Genomic DNA, 16,277 nt, shown 5'->3' on the forward strand with positions numbered 1-16,277 from the left:
ACATGCATAAATGAAAGATTGCACACAAAGAACTCACATCTTTTCAAGCTTCAATAGTAAATATTCTGCTACTATGTATTAAATACTGCATGGTTTGCCCAAGCTAAGATGAAACCACATCATAAATCAATAAGCATTTTGCATTTTCTTTCATTATCTACTCAAAGTCATGCCTACTGCACCTCTAAACATTTCATTATTCCAATTATACAGCAAACACTCCCAAAATAAACTCAGATTGTATTGCAGTTTCACTTAACAGTATATAAAATGCTGTGTTGTGACAGGTATCAACTATCCATTAGATACTGAATCAATTTTTCTTAAGCACTACTAACTGCTTGCTTTTCTTGAAGCTAGATCATTCTGAAAATTTCCTGTTAGACCTATGAGTGCAAACATATGGTATCCGTCCTTCTCTGCCTGATTTATTTCGCTTAGCATGACACCCTCAAGGTTGTATGGCTATTTAAAAAAATAGGAGTTCTTAGAAAATTACAGATACTGTTAACACATTTTCTTCTTTTTAAAGTCGTATGTGTTTGAAGCCACATGATAGCCAAAAGAAATGACACAAACTCCTTAATAGTTATTACTTTAGGGGAGTGATGTTAAAGTGTAAGGAAAGAGGAAGCCTTCCCTATTTCTATACTTCGTTTCTTTTACACCATTGGTAGGTTGGTTGGGTTTTTGTGTTTTGTTTTGTTTTGTTTTTTTTGAGAGACAGTGCACATATGCATGCACTTGGTGACTGGGGGGTGTGGGGCAAAAAAGGAGAGAGACTCTTAAGCAGGCTCCATACTTAAGTGTGGAGCCCAGTGAAGGGCTTGATCCCACGATCCTGTGATTGTGACCTGAGCTATAACTAAGAGTCTGATGTTCAACTGACTGAGCCACCTAAGCACCTCCCATTTATATAGGCACAGATTTTATAATAAACTTAAGATTGGTGAATAGTTTTAAAAAATGAGGCTCCCAGTTGGTCTTTAGTCTTACTAAGTTTGCATTGGACACCTGAAGGCAAGGGGCTGCGTGGCTCCCTTTGTACTGAGCCAAGTGTTTTTCTTTTTCTTTCTTCTTTTGTTTTTAATGTTTGTTTATTTTTGAGAGGGGGGAGGGACAGAGAGGGAGACACGAATCTGAAGGAAGCTCCAGGTTTTGAGCTGTCAGTACAGAGCCCCATGTGGGGCTCGAACTCAAAAACCATGAGATCATTCCCTGAGCCAAAGAGATGCTTACCCAATGGAGTCCCCCAGGCAACCCCCAGGTGTTTCTCTTAAATATACTGATCCCCATGAAAAGATTGCTGTGATTTCCATGTTCCATATCAGTAATTCTGACACATTTTCCTATGATAAGTTTTCTGCGAATGAGGTTTTTTTTTTTAATATATTGCTCTCGGTTTCAGTCCCAGATCTGCATTAGACTACTTTCTTAACCATTTATTGCCTGAGACTGTAGTTAGTAAATAGAGGACTTGGGATTCATCTTACCTGACCTCTGATAGAATGTGTTTATAAGTGAATGACTTGGAGATGCACACAAAATAGAGAACCTCTTAGCCTTAAGTAGTTCAGCTCATTTAACTACAATGTTATGTTGTATTAATTCAGTGAATCAATTGTCAGTTACACTCATTTCCTTATCCTTTAAACTATTTAAAGTTAATATTTTAACATTCACTGATTATTTGGGAAAAGGAATTACTTAACCCTACTGATAGGAAAGGAAAATAAATTACTAAAAAGTACTGATGGAATTATTTATTTTAAACAACTGGTTGACTAGGGCACCTGGGTGGCTCAGTCAGTTAGGCCTCCAACTCTGTTCTTTGTTTTGGCTCGCTCAGGTCATGATCTGGCGGTTTGTGAGTTCCAGGTCTATGTCAGGCTCTGTGCTGACAGTGAGGAACCTGCTTGGGAATCTCTCTCTCCCTTTCTCTCTGCTCCTACCCCCCTTCTGCCATCTCACACTCAAAATAAACTTAAAAAAAAAAAAAAAGGTTGACTGAGTATATAACTTTTCCAGCAAGATCAAAAATCAGTATTAAAGTACCTAATTTTATTGTAGCTCTGAGCTGATTGTAAATACAGTCATTAATCATATAAACCTGGATCATTAAATGAAAATATATTTCTTCTTTGCTCCTGTCTTTTCTAATCCCTCTTCTGCCCATAGGAAAGCCTGAGCTTTTCTTGTGTTATTTTAATAACAGGACAGTGAATGTAAGCATACATAACAAGCCTGACCCAAAAGAACCATTGCATTTTAGTAGGTTAATGTTTGATAGTTTGACAGGAAGGGATCTCTTTCTGGCATTTGTTGTTGAGTGACTTATTTTGTCTTTTGTTTCTTTTAGTGATGAAGAACTCTCTCAATATCTTTTACAACTGGTGCAAGTTTTAAAATACGAGCCTTTTCTTGACTGTGCCCTCTCAAGATTCCTATTAGAAAGAGCACTTGCTAATCGGAGGATAGGGCAGTTTCTGTTTTGGCACCTTAGGTAAGTCTTTTATATTTTTGGATTGGAGTCCACCTTGTGCTTTTGTAAATGTAAATCAGAATAATACCGGACATTTAGTATAATAGTCAGCTGGTTTAGTTGTTTCTGAGCCATCTATAACATTTATACTCTTCTTGGTATCTTCTCCTATTTCTTGATACCCAACTCTTAATTTTCAGGATTTGGCAAAGTAATTCAGATAAGTGTCTCACCACGCCTCCTTGATTTTTAACTGAAACTAAATATTAATGTATTGCTATTTTCCAGTAAAGTACACTTACCGTGTTAATATACTTGGGCTGAAACCAGACTTAACTTATTCCTTCTGAAAGGCTTTGGTTAGTAATATCGTTGCTACTAATAGGTAAAGATTTTAAAGTTTTTCTAGAACAAGAGCAATATTATTTTCAGCTTCTTTATTAGGTCATTTTCAGAAATATGTGAACCTTATTTCACCAAGTTTATATAGGAGTAAAATTAGAAAGGATAAATGAAGTTCTTTTTTCCTAGCAAAATTGTTGGTTCCTCATTTCTGACTCTGTACTCAGACATTTTTGACTTTTTCATCTGGACTTCAGAATACTGAAACTAATGATTATCTTAAAAATACTATTTTCTCCTATTTTAGCTAAACTGATTAAGGGAAATAAGCTCTATATTATTTTGATAATAATTTTGGGAGTTACATTTTTGAACCTTGATTTCCTTTATTATCCATAGAGGTATTTCCTTTCTTATCTTAACTTGTCATCTTTTCTCATTGAGTTCAGCCTTCTTATTTTTAAGCCCCTCAGGGAATAACAAAATATATTTTTCCTTCCTTTTTCAAATGGGTACACCATTCTTTAAGTGAGAAAAAATTGAAAAGAAGCTAATTGAGGGATTAGTTGTGTGATGTGAGTCAGAAGTTTGCCTTTCACTTTATTGTCTTAATTGACACCATTACCATTTCAACTGCAAAAGGCAAAAAGGTGAGATGTGAAAATTTTGAATTCTTGGAATAAAAAAAATCAATTATAAAATTACACTTGTGTTTGAACTGTGGTATTTAAAGAATTGGGAAGTTGCCCATCCCACTAATATTTGTGGACAAGATGATTTGTTCTTCCATTTTATGACTGGCATCATACATTTATTTCATAATATGAAGTCAGTATTTTTGAGCTGAAGTGTTTTATAAGCAAATTATCTTAATATTATTAACTTATTTACAGGTCAGAAGTGCACATTCCTGCTGTCTCAGTACAGTTTGGCGTCATCCTTGAAGCATACTGCCGGGGAAGTGTAGGGCACATGAAAGTGCTTTCTAAGCAGGTATCTGTTTTCTTTTTAAATTTTTGTTTAGTTTGCCACATGGTATTTGATAAATTGTGTCATATGCTATTTCTCCCAGTATTCCATAAGAATTTCAGTAACTGAACCTGATTAATACATTAAAAAATTTATTTTAATGTTTATTTTTGAGAGCGAGAGAGAGACAGAAAGCAAGTGGGGGAGGGGCAGAGAGAAAGGGAGACCCACAATCTGAAGCAGGCCGCAGGCTGTGAGCTGTCAGCACGAGCATGACGTGGGGCTTGAACTCACAAACCAGAGATCATGACCTGAGCTGAAGTTGATGCTTAACCAACTGAGCCACCCAGGAGCCCCATTAATACATTTTAAAATAAAAATTTAAGTTAAGAAATGAAGTGTTAAGTAAATATCCAAATATTAATTGAGTGTACCCTGAAAAATTCAGAATTCTTCATAGTAATAACATACCTTAAAGTTTAATAGGAAATGCCCATATAGACATGCTTAGCAATGGGTTTGATGGTGATGGTGACACAGGTCATGAAATTTTTAGACCTTGTTTTTTTATATCTCTGAGTTTCAGTTTCCAGTTAGCATAGTATTTATGATTCATATATTCTACCATTGGTTTTATTTTGAGATATTTTGACACTAAAGTTCATGATATAACATCCAGAATTCAGAATCCTCAAGCTGCTTTTTCAAATTATATATATAGGTCTGTAGACCCTTATCTTCTTTCTAGACCTTCATTTTCTAATCATTGAAGATAATGAGATATTAGTGATATTCAGTCAGATATTAAATGCTTATATGCCAGGAACCATACTAAGTGTTATGTTATTTTACTGTCCTAATAATGTGTCACAGTAGTTGCTCATACTCTCTGGATTTGACAAGGGAGAAAACAGAGGCTCCAGGAGATTAACTAGCTTGCCTAAAAAGTGACAGGAAAAAGTTTTAAAGTTAGGTCTGTCCAGCTAGAAAACTCTTATTGGGAGTTTTCAAACCTTCTTAGCATCACAAATCTCTTTTTTAAATCAGAACTTAAACATAGATCCAATATATAAAATAGGGTCATTTTATCAGTGTAAATGTATTTTGAGGCTAAAATAAAATATAAGCCATTAAACAGAATCATGAAGCTGTTTTACTGAACATAGAATTTCAAAATCAGAAGCTATTATTGATAGTGGTGGTCTCAGCATATTTATTTCTTGTGTTTTGGAGATAATCCTGATTTATATAGCTAAGTAATTGCAGATAGTAATGGTTTTTTGAGAGCTTGCTTGCAAGTGAGAAGCATAACCATGACCCAAGCTTGATTGGCTGGTAGGTTATTCATCCCCTGAAGGATGTGATGAGAGCAATTTCTGCATCAAAATAAAACAACTCTTTATTCTGGCTTCTTCATGCCAGAATCTTTATTGACAAGTAGCAACAATGTACTCTTGTTCTTTAAGCAGTGATTTTTCTTAAATTGAGTATCATCTAAACAAACACAAGAAGGTGTTCTTGATGGTTTAATATCCATTTACTCAAAACTTACTATATGCCAGGATTACTGTTAGGTATTGGTAATGTGAAGTGAAAATAGTTATGTTATTATTATTTTTTTAAACTATGTTATCTGAGTTTGCATTTTGTTTATCTTAGAGAGAGAGAGTGCATGAATGGGGGAGGGACAGAGAGGAAAGGGAGAGAATCCTAAGTAGACTCCGCACTGTCAGTGTAGAGCCCCTTGTAGGCTTAATGTCACAAACTGTAAGGTTGTGACCAGCCCTGAGATCAAGTGTCAGATGCTTAACCGACTGAGCCACAAAGGTCCCCAGTTATATTATTGTTATCAAGGAGTTTATTATTCCATTGAGAAGGTGTACAAATCAATAATTAAGAAATACATGGTTAAGTATTAGGGGAATATTATGGAAGCACAAAAGAGAGGCATGTAATCAAGCTCAGGACATTAGGAAAGAGTTGATAGTGGAGGTGACATTTGTAAGTTTTGCTGGTTTAGTTGGCGTTAGTTCAGTGGAGTACGTGTTTTACAGAGAAGCAACCAATAAGTGTGTGTACACTTGACCCTTGAACAACATGAATTTAAACGACATGAGTCCACATATACACTGGTTTTTTTTTTGACACAGCATAGTACTATAAATGTATTTTCCTATGATTTTCTAAACAACATTCTTTTTTTTCTAGCTAATACAGTATATACTACATATAACATACAAAATATGTGTTAACAGTGTTATTGATAAGGCTTCTTGTCAGCATAGGCTATTAGTAGTTAAGTTTTTGGGGAATTAAAAGTTATACTCAGATTTTCGACTGTGTGGGGCTGGAGGTGGAGTCAGTAGCCCTAATCTTTTATTCAGGGGTCAGCTGTGTAGAGAGAATGAAGCAGAGGAGGATGGTGAGATGATTTTATTATAAAGAATTGGTGCATGTGATTACAGAGGCTAAGAAATCCCAAAATCTTCAGTTAAGCAAGCTAGAAACCCAGAAGAGCTGATGCTGAAGTTCCAGTCTGAGTCCAAAGCCCTGAGAACCAGGAGAGTCAATAGAAAGTAACTGCCAGTCTGAAAGCAGACAAACTTAACACCCACGGTGTTTTAGGAAAAGACCTATGTCCCAGCTTAAGGCAGACAGGCTGGCAGAGTTCCTTTTTATTTGCTGGAAGGTCTGCCTTTTTGTTCTATTCAGAACTTCACAGGTTCTGATATATCCACCCATATTAGGAAGGGCAATCTGCTTTACACAGTCTACCCATTTAATGTTAATTTCATCCAAAAACACCCTTACAGACATACCCAGAATGATGTTGGACCAAATATCTGGGCACACTATGGCCTAGTCAAGTTGATACATAAAATTAATCATCATACATCAACCTGCATGTATACGTAGCGCTGTAAACCATATTTAATCTCCAAATAAAGATCATAGCAAGTTCAGAATTACTTGTAATGTTATATCTTGAGTACAAGCAAAAATGCACTAACTTCTTTCCCAGAATAGGAGGTAATATCCTTGAGTGGTGCCTGCTTTTCTTGCTACACTATAAATTAAATACTATGATGTAACATTAACACTTAAATACTATCATATAGTCAGTACATCTTATGTTACATGATAAAGGAGAACAGTGGGAAGGAAAACAAACTGTGTATATATAGCATATACATATATGTTTATGTATATGTATACACACAAAATACATACATAACAAAACCAGAAGATACTCATAACAATCCTAATTTCTGTAACTCATCATGTGATTATAGCTGGTATTTATTACTACCTTCTTCAAACTCATTCTGTATTCTCTCTGCTTTTAGTAAGCGTTTCACTTTTGGTTCTTGACTTACTGGGTTGACCCAAACCTTCATCCTTAGAGGGTCCAGGTCATTAGTAGTCCTGCCTAACTTAGCTTGTAATTTTCCATTGATCTTAATCACAGGACATGGTAATGCTAAGAAGAGATCTCCTGTGTTCTAGGCTAACTCTTGCTTACCTCTGTGGACCAATAGGACAATTTCTTCTTGACAGTCAGGATCAGTCACTCCAGCCAGCATCATAATGCCCTTTTTTGCTTGTTAATCCAGAGGCTTGTGGAGCCCAAAGTGGCTGGGCTGGAATCTTAACTTCCAGTTCAATACAGTTCTTGCTACATCTCCCTTTGGAATCATTCTTCCCTCTGTAACTAAGACTTCTGTGTCAGTAGAGCATAAGGTTGCATGAAAAAGAAGCAGAAATTTTGCAAGTGGGGCCCTGGGGGGAATAGTAAGTGATACAACTTCGACTTTTAAATCTTGATTTCTGGACCCTTGAGTCCTGGCTGTGGAGAGGCCTGATCATATATTAGAGGCTGACTCAGCATTTACAGCTTTCTGGAGAAGCTTGCCTGAGTCCTGCAAGGTATTGCCACCTAGCTGCTACTGTAACTTAGTCTTCAAAAGGCCCTTGCACTCTTTTGTCAAGCCAGCTACTTCAGGTTAGTAGAGAACATGATAAGACTAGTGAATTTCATGAGCAGGAGTCCATTGTTACACTTTATTTGCTGTGAAAGGAGTTTCTTGATTGAAGGAATGCTGTATAGCACACTATGACGGTGGAAAAAGCGTTCTGCGAGTCCACAGAGGGTAGTTTGACAGAAACATTGTATTCAGGCAAGGTAAATCCATATCCAGATTGAAGTGTCTATTCCAGTAAGAACAAAATATCGCTCCTTCCATAGTGGAAGCAGTCTGCTGTAAGCAGTCTATCACCAGATAGCTGGCTGACCATCTGGGACAAATGGTACTGTATCAGCAGCTCGGTATTGGTCTCAGCTGCTGGCATAGCAGGCACACAAGTGGTCATAGGCAGGTAGGCTTTGGTGAGTGGGGGTCCATATTGCTGAGCACATGCATGGCATCCATCCTTACCATCTTGGACCCTTTGTTCATCAACCTACTGGGTGATGACTGGGGTGTTTGGGGAAAAAGACTGATCGGAATCCATAGAATGGGTTGTCCTATCCATTTGATAATAAAAATCCTCTTCCAGAGACACCCATTGGTGAATATCCAGTGGGACACATTATCTTTCTTTCTGTCGGTCTGTCTTTCCTTCCTTCTTTCTCTCTCTCTCTCTTTCTTTCTTTCCCTCTTCAAAGAAGTCTATCCTATATTTCTTCCCCACATTTCTTTGTCACTAATTTTCCAGTCATGTTCCTTCTGTGTCCTTGGCCATAACTCAGGCTTTGGACACAGCTCATGAGTAGGTATATAATCACATATATGACCATTTCTCCTTTCAAACAAAGTGAAACAGTGAGGTGCATTTTCCCAAGTTCTGCCCCCAGGTAGGATTTCACTTCACCATTGTCCTTCAGAATTATTTCAGAAAGGGCCTGCTGTTCTGTAGCTGTTTCCTTTCCTATGGTGTTTACAAACCGTGTAGAGCCATTTGTAAAGCATGCTTGAGTCTTCTCTTCCTGTGTTAACTGATTGAAGGGAGCTCCCTGTGAGGATACAGGTGCAGGCTGGGAAAGAGAAGGTCATGTATCAAGAAGAGGAAACCATGGACATTTGAGTCACTTCTTCATATAACTTATTGTGCCTTCAGGGCCTGCTCAGGCCCAGTCTTATGTATACCACTTCATTTGATGATGGAGTACTATTTTGCTTACCCATCTTTATGTCTTGGTGGATCAGGTCACACCCAGTTTATAATGGGCAGTTCAGGTCACATGCTTGCTTGGTAGTCAGTGGTTAAGCACTCGGTCTCTACTAAATCCCAGTAGCAAGCTAAGCTATTTATCTAAAGGAGAGTACTTCTCTATAGGAGATGGCAGGTGTCTCTTCCAAAATTCTGAGAACCTGTTCTAAGATTTATCTATAGGGGCCTGCCAAGGGCTCTAAATAGCATCTCTGTCTGCCCCTGACAGTTCAAACACCTTTAGACCTGCCGGATCATATGGACCATGTAGCACACCAGCTTGCACAGCAATCGGGACCCATCGAAGAGCTTTCTTTTGTTTGGGATCACACTCAAAACTAGCACCCTTTTAGGTCACTCAGTAAATAGGCTGCAGTACATTACCCACATGAGCAGTATATTGTCTTTACAATCAGAGGCCCACTAGCTGTTGTACTTCATTTTGGGTCATAGAGGGTCAGAGCAACAAATTATTCTTTACCTTAGAAGATATGCCCCACACAAGTTGAACACTAGGTGTTTCACTGAGATCAAAGGCCCCCAGTTTTTGTTGGATTTATTTCCCACCTTCTGACATACAAATTTCTTCAGATCTAAAGTAGTTGTTAGTTCTTACTCACCAAGTTTGATCAACACAATGTTACCAAAAAGTGCTAGAGTGGTATCTTGTTAAAGGGAGAGGCAGTCAAGATCTCTGCAAAGTAAATTATGACAACGGGCCAGAGAGTTGATACACATCTGAGATGGGGCACTGAAACTGTAATGTTGGCCTCAACAGCGTAAGCAAACTTCTTGTGGTTCCTTATTGACTACTATGGAGGGAAAAGCATTTGTTAGATCAATAGGTATATACCACATAGCAGGGATGTGTTATTTGTTCAAGCAACAAAACCATTTTTGGTACATGACTAGTTAATGTTAGGTTGATCCATTGTAATTCTCCAAGCCCTATCTGTCATCTGTACAGGCCAGGTAGGCAAGATGAGTGGGGGTGTGAATCACCACCCCTGCATCTCTCAGGTCCTTGATGATGGCACTCCCCTGTGCAGTCATTGTAGGAACGGGTTACTGTTTTTGGCTTACTGTTTTCTGAGGTAGAGGAGCTTATACTAACTCTGCTTCCCACCAAAACACCCTCACTCCATAGGTCAGGGAACCAATATGGAGATTCTGCCAGCTGTTGAGCATATCCATTCCAATTATGCATTCCAGTATTGGAGAAATAACCAGAGGATGGGTTTGGGACTCATTGGATTCATTGTGAAACAGATCTGTGCTAAAACTCCATTGTTAATTTGACTTCCATAAGCACCTGGATCTCAGTGACATTTTGGGTCTCCTAAAATTAGTGTCATTTCAAGCCAGTGTCTAGAAGTTTCAGGAAGTCTGATTATTTCCTTTCCCCCAGTATGCGGTTACAGTAATAAAAGGCCATAGGTCCCTTTGGACAAGCCAGGGGAATAATTTCCATCTTGGCTCTGATGAAAATAGTGGGGGCATTATCAACTTTACTGTGTCTAGTTCTCTGGGTGCATGTTAGAGAAAGGAGTCCTGAAGGTTCTACTACAGGTATTGATTATTGTCTGGGTGTAAAGATCAGACTATAAGCTGTATGTAACTAGGAAGTTATTAGCAAGGTAGTTTTATCTAGCTGATATAACCTGAAATCAGTATATTCAGTCTTCCTGACTGAAATATCTTACTGTTTATTTATTTATAAAAAAATTTTTTAATGTTTATTTTTGAGAGAGAGACACACACACACACACAGTGCTAGTGGAGGTGTGGCAGAGAGAGCGAGACACAATCTGAAGCAGGCTCCAGGCTTTGAGCTTTCAGCACAGAGTCCAATTGATGCAGGGCTCAAACTCATGAATCGTGAGATCATGACCTGAGCCGAAGTTGGACAGTTAACTGAGCCACCCAGGTGCCCCTTGACTGAAATATTTTATAGAATTAAAATATCTCTCCCAGACTTTGCTTTTTGGTACATTGCTTTGTTTTCATGGCAAATACTTTCCTACCTTGCTACATTTTCCAATCTCTCAGTCTCATTTGAAGGTCATTTGTGTCTTAACTCTTAACCTACTCATTCCTATACCTCTCTTGTGACCCACCCTATTTTATATAAGATCCTTGTAGTAGTTCCAGTTCCATATATATTTTCTAACTCATTTGTATTGCCAAAGGAACTCCCATAGCTTTTCACAGATGATTAATATTATATATGTGATTTTTATATATTACATATTATGATTTTTCATTCATGTTAAGACAGTTATTATCTGATCCCTCCCTTTTGGAAAGCCCATTAATGGTGGTAATAATAGCTAACATTTACTCACCATTTATTATGGGCCATTCTTCACAACTATATGAAATGGATGCTATTAGTCCCCTTAATATTTTTCTTAGGTTTATTTATTTTTGAGAGGGACATGGAGTGAGAGCATATATAAGCAGGGGAGGGTCGAAGATAGAGCGGGACAGAGGATCGAAAACAGGCTCTATGCTGACAGTAGAGAGCCTGACGCAGGGCTTAAACCCATGACTGTAAGATCATGACCTGAGCTGAAGTCAGCTGTTCAACCAACTGAGCCACCCAGGTGTCCCTAGTCTCCTTAATTTTATAGTCCTCTTAAATATAATCTCCTACCTATCAATGTCTCTTGTGTTCAAGTCTGTTGTCCTAGTCCAGTTTATTATCTTTTCTCACCTGGACGTCTTCATTAACTTTTTAAATTGTGCCCCTTGTTTCCATTCTTGTACATGCACACCCTTCTCTGCATAACAGATAAAGTGATATTTTATTTATTTATTTAAAAAAATTTTTTTAATGTTTTATTTATTTTTGATACAGAGGGAGACAGAGCATGAGAGGGGGAGGGGCAGAGAGAGAAGGAGACACAGAACCAGAAGCAGGCTCCAGGCTCTGAGCCAGCTATCAGCACAGAGCTTGATGCAGGGCTCGAACCCACGAACGTGAAATCTGACCTGAGCTGAAGTTGGAGGCTTAACCGACTGAGCCACCCAGGTGCCCCTAAAGTGATATTTTAAAAATGTAGATGGATTATATCATTTCCATTTCAAAAATTCCTAAAGTAATTGTCATTGCATGGAGAATAAAGCCTTTTTTTTTAAACCATTTAATTGGCTTTATTAATTGATTCATGAATTGGGCAGTGTCCCATCTAGCTAATCTATTAGAGGGGAGTTGGAGGAACCACGCAAAAAAGGATTTTATAGGCACAAATGTGGTGGAAAGAAGTGATTGTTTTAGGAAAATCACCTTCCCTTGTTAGGTAGATTTCCTCATTTTCCTTTGCAGGGTGGAGTGGGGGGTGGGGGAGGTTCTTAAACCTTCCAGCTGTAGCTGCCTCCTCTCAGACTGGACAGCTCAGGGGGTGACAAGGGGCCTCACCGCTGCCTGCAGACCCCAGCAGAGCCCATGTCACACAGAGCCAGTCAGACATACTCAACAAGGCAGAAGTGGGGTATGAAGGAAAGTCTGAGGAAAATCTGCTTCATAAAGGACGTGTCTTCAGGAGCACACAGTGGAGGACCCTTTCCCTTCCTGAACAGAGAGCTGCCGTTTAGGGGTTCATGCAGCGTCAAGACCTGCCTATATCCAGATTCACCTTCCCACTGGGATCTTGACTTTGGAAGACAAGGCTTTATTTGTAAATATGCTCTTAATATGCAACACGTGACAGATTACCTAATTGGTGTTAATCAGAAAATTCCTGACTATTAAGACTACACTTCTGGGGGTGGTTGAAATTACTACCCTTAATTCCTTAGGTTAGGTATTAAGCCCCAGTTTGATGACTTGGCCTAGCATTTTGGGCTTGTCATTTTCTTTTACCATTTCCCCTCTGATCAGGCTCTCAGCTCAATGGAGAGATATGATCAAGATTTAAGGCATTAGCACCACTATCAGATACTGTTCTGAAGTTCTCACAGTTTTTACTGTTCCTTTTGTGTGGTATCCATTATCCATAAGTTATGATGTCTTTGCTTAATTCGTGTGGTATTCGTAGGTTATGGAAGCCAGTCATTCTCCTTGTTCTTTGTTTGACATTTCAGTCTTAAGGAGTTTATTTGTTTGATGGTTAGTGGCTACAAACATGCATTTAAAATTTGTGAGAGGATACCAGTGTACCCGAGAGATTATTATTGTAAGTATAAGCAGTGCACTTATTGTGTGTTTGGAGTGCACTCTGGAGTCATGGTCCTCAAGACCCAAACCAAACAAACAAAGACCCTGTTGAAGGAGTCACCTTTTTAAGCCAAGTGGCTTGCTCAGTGATCTTATGTAACTGAGTTTCAGCTTCCTTAGAAATGTTAATCCAGATACATCAGCAGAGGTACCTTCTTGCTCAGCTAAAAGATAATTGAAGGCTGACCTACTATCAAGAACAACTTTGGCCAGAGTCTAAAATGGTTGTTGGGCCTCTTTTACTTTACCAGCAGATTCTGCAATAATTTCTACAATTGCTGAGAAGTTCCTGATCATAGGCTCATTTATATTACTTACTAACTCAACCATATAACTTCAGGAAAGTCGCCAAATGAGATGTCTTATTTTGCTTGTAAAAAGTTAGGGACTCAGTTAGATTTTCTTAGCAGAACTTAGATCTTTTAATATTGAGAAGACTCACTTTCCCTAAGTAATCAAAGACCTGATAAAGACAGCAAACACAAGAAATGTATCTTCATTTCTCAAACCTTTTACCAAAAACACACATTTTGCTTTCTTTGCATATGGAACTCTTTCCCTTATTTCTGTAGTTTTAATTGCATATATTAATTAGAATTCTTAATCTTTAGGGGCGCCTGGGTGGCTTAATCAGTTAAGCATGCGACTCGATTTTGGCTCAGGTTGTAATCTTACGATTCGTGAATTCAAGCCCACACATACAGCTCTGTGTTGACAGTGTGAAGTCTGCTTGGGATTCTCTCTCTCCCTCGCTCTCTGCCCCTCCCCTGCTTGTGCATGCCTTCTCTCTTAAAACATTAAAAAAAAAAGAATAATTTTTTATTTTAATATTTAGTTTTGAGAGAGAGCACACACATGAGGAGGCGGGCAGAGAGAGGGAGACAGAGGATTGCAAGTGGGGCTCTTCACTGACAGCAGAGATCATGACCAGAACCGAAGTTGGATGCTTAACCAACTGAGCCACCCAGGTGCCCCTCCAAAAGAATTCTTAACCCTTAGAAACCTTGGTTCCTAGTGAAAACTAAGAAGTAAGGAATTATCAACTGTTATACCAGCATTTTTTACATTTGCAAATCCATAAATACATTTCATAATTTGTAGAATCATAAGCCTTCTTCAATTTTCCAGTACACTAACACATCCAAATATCTTTTAGTTTCTCTGTAATAAGCCAAAAGTAGTTAAACCTGTGTTTAATAATTAATGATTTGGTATTTTCGTATTTGGAAATGATCTAAATATTCAACAGATTTATATTTATTTTACTTTTATTTTATTTTATGTTCTATTTATTTTTGAGAAAGAGAGAGAGAGAGAGAGAGAGAGAGAGAGAGAGAGAGAGAGAGAGAGAGACAGCATGAGCAGGGGAGGGTCAGAGAGAGACACACAGAATCTGAAGACAGGCTTCAGGCTCATGAGCTAGCAGTCAGCACAGAGCCTGACACGGGGTTCGAACCCACGGACCACGAGATCATGACCTGAGCCAAAGCCAGACACTCAACCAACTGAGCCACCCAGGCACCCCCTATTATATTTATTTTAACTTAGCAGAGCTCTAACGTTTCAAGTTACCAGAGTTTTCGAAGCTACTTTTTAAGTACACATACAATAAAATATAATTCTTGTTAAAACCTTTATTATCTCTTATTCCACTTATGTTTGTTTAAATCATTTGTTTGCAACAATTATGTGTATTTTACCCCTGAAAAATTCATGAGACATTAGACAAAATCAGACATTGTTCTAAGTTGTTTTTTGCTCACAGATTAGAACAGAAATACATGAATTTAGCTAGTAAATTCAGGTAGAAGAAAGGTTGTTTATCTATATTATATTCAATGTTGATAATTCTAAAGATATGCCTGTTTCCAGTCAACCAATGAACTTATTTAATTAACAAAAGTTATTCCAGAACATGTATACTTGAAAAACATTTGAGATAGTTTCTATTATATTTCTGAGAATTTTGTGAAGACTAAATTTATGTAAGTGCTTGGTTAAGAGCTCTTTTACAAATTAATTTTGGCAGTGCCATTTGGAGGTATAAAATACCACACATGTAAAGCATATGTCCGGACATACACACCAACACAGATGGAAGCAAACAGAGACCTTCTAGCTTTTAGCTTTAAATTACTATAATGGATTAGATGCAGTAATACAAAAAGTCACTGCTTATAAAAAACAGTTGGTTGTAAATTATTTTTCTGAGTTGGAATAAGATTGGGATACCTGCGTAGGTGACTAATACTCCTTCTAATACTTGTGGAGGAGAGTCTTGTCCTTAACAAGTCAAGTTCCAGATGACTTGTTTTTCCCTTCTGATAAGAATTGGGGTGCCTGGGTGACTCAGTTGGTTAAGTGCCCAACTTCAGCTCAGGTCATGATCTTGTGGTTCTTGTGGTTCTTGGGTTCCAGCCCAGTGTTGGTCTGGCTCTGTGCTGACAGCTCAGAGCCCAGAGCCTGCTTTGCATTCTAGGTCTTCCTTTCTTTCTGCCCTTCCCTCACTGGCACTCTGTCTCTCTCAAATAAATAAGCATTTAGAAAAAAATTAAAGAGTTACCTCCCTGAAGTTTGCATGTCAAAGAGATGGTCTAGATAAGAATTATGGAGAATACTCTGGTAGAACATTTATATCTTAAAGGCACAGGGGGGAAAATGCAAGCTCTTCCTATAACTTTTGTTCTCTTAAGACCAGAATTCATAATACGTCCAAGCCTATTGAGATAAATAGGGGCAATTTGGATTGGTAAAAAGTTTTGGTGGATTTCGAGTTGTTTTCTGGAGCTTCATCTCTGGTCCTGTAAAGACTAGGTTTGTAAAACAAAGACAGCTATTTTTAATTCCTCCAAGAATTGGGTTGCTGCCTAAATTATATCAAAGGGCTGACACACCTATCCACCTATGTTAGAATGTTTTTCTTTCCCTCTGGGTAAGTGTAGGAGAGAAGGCCTAAAAAAGTCCTATCAGGTTCTGAATATCAGCTTCCAATTTAGCTTAGGGAAGGCCAAAAAAAATCCTGTCAGGCTCTGAATATTATCTCCCAGTTTGGCC

General features: G+C 38.2%; 1 protein-coding gene across 4 annotated transcripts in view; it reads left to right on the forward strand.

Moving 5' to 3' along the window:
• PIK3CB (phosphatidylinositol-4,5-bisphosphate 3-kinase catalytic subunit beta) overlaps positions 1 to 16,277 on the forward strand; it is a 168,817-nt gene that overhangs the window by 123,080 nt on the left and 29,460 nt on the right. For all 4 annotated transcript variants that reach the window (XM_029940169.1, XM_029940170.1, XM_029940171.1 and 1 more), the window contains 2 exons: positions 2,360 to 2,503; positions 3,718 to 3,817. In XM_029940169.1, coding sequence (XP_029796029.1) covers positions 2,360 to 2,503; positions 3,718 to 3,817 — 244 coding nt within the window. The remainder of the gene's footprint in view (positions 1 to 2,359; positions 2,504 to 3,717; positions 3,818 to 16,277) is intronic.

The sequence above is a fragment of the Suricata suricatta genome, chromosome 5 (assembly GCF_006229205.1).
Source record: "Suricata suricatta isolate VVHF042 chromosome 5, meerkat_22Aug2017_6uvM2_HiC, whole genome shotgun sequence".
NCBI classification, from domain to species: domain Eukaryota; kingdom Metazoa; phylum Chordata; class Mammalia; order Carnivora; family Herpestidae; genus Suricata; species Suricata suricatta.